The sequence below is a fragment of the Apodemus sylvaticus genome, chromosome 12 (assembly GCF_947179515.1).
Source record: "Apodemus sylvaticus chromosome 12, mApoSyl1.1, whole genome shotgun sequence".
NCBI classification, from domain to species: domain Eukaryota; kingdom Metazoa; phylum Chordata; class Mammalia; order Rodentia; family Muridae; genus Apodemus; species Apodemus sylvaticus.
In genome coordinates, this window is record NC_067483.1 from 88315985 (window position 1) to 88320834 (window position 4850).

The following is a 4850-nucleotide window of genomic DNA, read 5'->3' on the forward strand; positions in this document are numbered from 1 at the left end:
GGTAGCAAGAGAGGTCATGCTTGGCAAACAGGCAGTACAAGCAATGCTTTAGGGAAATCATTAAATAAATCAACAAATCATGATCTACTAATTTGTCTTTTCTACCTAATTCTGCTTCAGAAAGAGCATGCCGAAGCCGGCTAGCTGTAGCCTGGTGTCCACGTGGGGTTCATCTCTAAAGGCGTTTTGGAGGTCTCACTCCTGGACTAGGTTAGAAACCAACTCTTCTAACCAGGAATTACCAGCGTCCTAGATAGGTCCACGCAGACAGGCTCCAGTGAAGCTAACAAGTTCCACCCGCCGCGCGAGCAGGAGGCGGGCGCACTGCCTGAGGGCGCTGCCGATTGGTCCACACCGATATCCGAGCCTCCGATTGGTTGCCTGGGGCACGTGGCCAAGCGGAGGCTGCGTATTTGGCTGTGGATGCTCAGGGATACTTGGGCCTTCCTAGCTGTGTTCATCAAGTGCATCCCGGTTTGAAAACTGTTCCGAGCAATTCGGATCCGTCTTTTTCCACGCGCGGACATTGAGCCCGGGATTTCCAGAGTCTCCGAGTCGGCGCTCGCCGGGATCCTGCGGCCATGAGCGTGGGTTTCATCGGCGCGGGCCAACTGGCCTGTGCTCTGGCGCGGGGCTTCACGGCTGCAGGTGAGCGCGTCGTCAGCCTTCCTTCTCACCACAGTGAACTCGCGAGTGAGTGGGTGGGTGGGCGAGGAGTGAATGTGAATGGATGGATGGTAGATTCGCATCCATCTTGGAACATAGCGTCGGAGGCTGGCAGTGCTCGAGCTGCTGTTGGCTTCCATTGATGGACTGCATGATTGGACCATGATCCACAGTTAAAAAACTTTGTTCACTGTAGGTGTCCTGTCGGCTCACAAGATAATAGCCAGCTCCCCGGAAATGGACCTGCCCACGGTGTCTGCGCTCAGGGTAGGAGGGATGGAGGGGGGTGGGCAAGAGGTGGAGACCCAGGAAAAAGCGTGTCCTGAGATGCCCTGAGCCTGGCTGGCTCTGACCCTCCCCCAGGGAAGTCATCTTTATAAGCCCTGCACCTTCTCGGAGGCAGACCTGTGTGGTGGGAGCTCCCAGGCAAAGTTAGAGTCGGATCCAGACATTTAAGATTCTTTTTGTTTGTTAGTGTGCTTCGCTTTAAATTCCATCGCATAGTCCGTGTTGGCTTCTAAGTCTGGAACATTCTGCTTACCGAGACCTTTTCTCAGTTGCTGTAGCCCTTTGCTGTTGTAAATGACAGCGTTGGGAGGGGATTTTGTAAGTTACTTAGTTTCTCAAAATAAAGCTCAATGTCCTAGGTCTTCTAACATCTGGCCAATGTGGGACAGGTCAGCAGAGGAGGCAGCTATGGACAGTGTTTGTGCCTAGTATAGGCTTATGTCCCCAACACTGCAGGGCCCTGGTACTCGAGGCGGGGGTGGTGCTGGGGAGGCTTGTTACTCTGGTAAACAGCTGCTAGGTTGGGAGTGGGCTTGGCAGCTCTGCTCCCAGCCTCTGGGTGCTGACACTTCAGCTGTCTCCCTCAGCTCTTCAGTGATTGCTGGGGTTGAGGAAACAGCCACTTTTCTGACCATTGTGGGGAAGCTTGCTGTGAAACATCTGCATTACTTGCTGTCTTAGTCAGGGTTTCTATTCCTGCCCAAATCATCAGGACCAAGAAGCAAGTTGGGGAGGAAAGGGTTTATTCAGCTTACATTTCCACATTGCTGTCAATCACCAAAGGAAGTTAGGACTGGAACTCAAGTAGGTCAGGAAGCAGGAGCTGATGCAGAGGCCATGGAGGGATGTTTCTTACTGGCTTGCTTCCCCTGGCTTGCTCAGCCTGCTCTCTTATAGAACCCAAGAACACCAGCCCAAAGGTGGTACCACCCATAAAGGGCCCTCCCCACTTGATCACTAATTGAGAAAATGCCCCACAGCTGGATCTCATGGAGGCACTTCCCCAACTGAAGCTCCTTTCTCTGTGATCACTCCAGCTTGTGTCAAGTTGACACACAAAATCAGCCAGTATAATTGATCCCTTGTCAACCTGACACACAAACACATCACTATTAAGCCTCAACCCTATTCATCCCCAAGACCTAAATAACTTTAAAAGTCCCACAGTCTTGCATATTAAAAGTTCAGTACCTTTAAAATATCCAATATCTTTTAAAATCCAAGGTTTTTTTTTGCAATTGAAAGTATCTTAACTGTGGGCTCTACTAAAATACCTTTCTTCAAGAGGGAAAAATATCAGGGCACAGTCACAATCAAAAGCAAAATCAAACTCCAATGGTTCATTGTCTGGGATCCACTCACGATCTTCCAGGCTCTTCCAAGGGCTTGAGTCACCTCTCCAGCTCTGCCCTTTGTAGCACACAGCTTGTCTTCTAGGCTCCAGCTGTCTGTACTCCACTGCTGCTGCTGTTCTTGGTGGTCATTGCATGGTACTTTCGTCTCCAAAACACTGCTGTCTTCCACTACAATTAGGCTTCACCAATAGTAGCCTCTCATAGGCTCTCATCAGGGTGACAAGCCTCAGCTCCTATGCATGACCCCTTCAAGTCCTGGGCCAGCAATTGCAACTGAGGCTGCACCTTCACCAATGGCCTTTTGTGGCCTCTCACAATGCAGAGCCTCAGCTGCTCTTCATGACCCTTTCATGCCTTCAAAACCAGTACCACCTGGGGGACTCTTACACAGTACCAAGTCTAGCCACAGCACAAGGTACAACCTTGGCTATCTCTGGAACACAGCCTCTGTGCTCTCAGAAAATACTTCTCAGATTTCACCTCAGTGATGCTGGTCTCTTCTTAATCACCACTAATTTCTTAGCTCCAACTAACCAGCATCAGTAGTCCCAGTAATGCAAAATTTTCACTTTAGTAGTTCTGGTATCTTGTTAATCAACAGCTGATTCTTTAGTCTCAGCTAACCAAAACCACAGAATCTTCATAATCAAAATAGCAACAGCCCTGATAAAAGTCTTTAATCTTCCCTCTGAAATTCTATAAGCCAGGCCTCCATCCTCAGCACTGTTCTCAACATTATCTTCTAAGCCCCTACACAACATCCCACAGAGTTCTTAACACCGAATGGATCTTCTACCCAAAGTTCCAAAGGCCTTCCATAGTCCTCCCCAAAACATGGTCAGGTTGTCACAGGAATACCCCACTATGCTGGTACCAATTTGTCTTAGTCAGGGTTTCTATTTCTGCACAAACATCATGACCAAGAAGCAAGTTGGGGAGGAAAGGATTTATTCAGCTTACACTTCCACATCACTGTCAATCACCAAAGGAAGTCAGGACTGGAACTCAAGCAGGTCAGGAAGCAGGAGCTGATGTAGAGGCCATGAAGGGATGTTTCTTACTGGCTTGCTTCCCCTGGCTTTCTTATAGAACCCAAGACTACCACTCAGGGATAGCACCACCCATAATGCCTCCTCCCCTTGGTTACTAATTGAGAAAATGCCCCCCAGCTGGATTTCTTTTTCCTGAAACAGGGATTCTCTTTATAGCCCTGGCTGTCCTGGAACTCACTCTGTAGACCAGGCTGTGGTAACTCCAGCCTATGTCAAGTTGACACACAAAACCAGCCAGTACACTTGCCCAGTGGCAGGAAAGGAAAATTGTCATTTGGGGATAGTCACAGAGTCCTGAAGGCACAGAATAGAGTGTTGGCTGCAGCTGACAGAGAGGGTCTGCTGTTCCGTGGGTGGCATGGGGCTCAGCCATGTTACCGAGCAGTACTGACAGGGTCACCTTCTCCTGCAGAGGATGGGTGTGAATCTGACCCGAAGCAATAAGGATACTGTGCGGCACAGCGACGTCCTGTTCCTGGCTGTGAAGCCCCACATCATCCCCTTCATACTGGACGAGATTGGGGCCGACGTGCAGGAGAGGCACATCGTGGTGTCCTGTGCAGCCGGCGTCACCATCAGTTCTGTGGAGAAGGTGCTGATGCCCCGGTGCCCATTGTGTGAGAGGCGGGGTGGCCTGGGAGTGGCTGCTGATGGATCAGACCAGGGGGAGCTGTGGCCTGGACACTCAGTTGGCTTGCTGTCCTCCTCTAGAAACTGATGGCTTTCCAGCCAGCCCCCAAAGTGATCCGCTGCATGACCAACACGCCTGTGGTGGTGCGAGAAGGGGCCACTGTGTATGCCACAGGCACCCATGCTCTGGTGGAAGACGGGAAGCTTCTGGAGCAGCTGATGAGCAGTGTGGGCTTCTGCACAGAGGTGGAAGAAGACCTCATCGATGCTATCACAGGGCTCAGCGGCAGCGGGCCTGCCTACGTGAGTGCCCCAAACTTGCCCACTGGCTCCTTGAATCCCAGGCAGCAGGAGGGGCTGGCAGATGAGAGGGCTGCTGGCACGTCTATTGGACATGGCTGGCTGGTGGGAGGAGCTTACCTTTAGGATTAGTTTGGGTCACCGGAGAAAGCCTCCTCTGGGGTGTGGGTGCGTGGATGCTCCTTTCTTGGGTTTAGAGCGTATCTCCACAGGCGTTTATGGCCCTGGATGCGCTGGCAGATGGCGGAGTGAAGATGGGCGTGCCGAGACGCCTGGCAGTCCGACTAGGAGCTCAGGCGTTGCTGGTTAGTGTCTTTGCGTGTTTGGCTTTAGGGTTGTGTTTGGGGGATACTGAGCTGGGCCTAGGCCGACTCTGATGCTGCTTTGTGCCCCAGGGAGCGGCTAAGATGCTGCTGGATTCAGAGGACCATCCAGGCCAGCTCAAGGACAACGTCTGCTCCCCCGGGGGCGCCACCATCCATGCCTTGCACTTCCTGGAGAGTGGGGGCTTCCGCTCTCTGCTCATCAATGCAGTCGAGGCCTCCTGTATCCGGACAAG

The 4850-nt window shown here is 51.8% G+C and overlaps 1 protein-coding gene across 1 annotated transcript in view; it reads left to right on the plus strand.

The window, feature by feature from the left end:
* The first annotated feature begins 393 nt into the window (after positions 1 to 393).
* Pycr2 (pyrroline-5-carboxylate reductase 2) overlaps positions 394 to 4850 on the plus strand; it is a 5602-nt gene continuing 1145 nt past the window's right edge. Inside the window, exons 1-6 of the mRNA XM_052200689.1 lie at positions 394 to 648; positions 863 to 933; positions 3774 to 3953; positions 4073 to 4294; positions 4504 to 4596; positions 4687 to 4850. Of these exons, the coding sequence (XP_052056649.1) occupies positions 582 to 648; positions 863 to 933; positions 3774 to 3953; positions 4073 to 4294; positions 4504 to 4596; positions 4687 to 4850 (797 nt within the window). The 5' untranslated portion in view covers positions 394 to 581. The remainder of the gene's footprint in view (positions 649 to 862; positions 934 to 3773; positions 3954 to 4072; positions 4295 to 4503; positions 4597 to 4686) is intronic.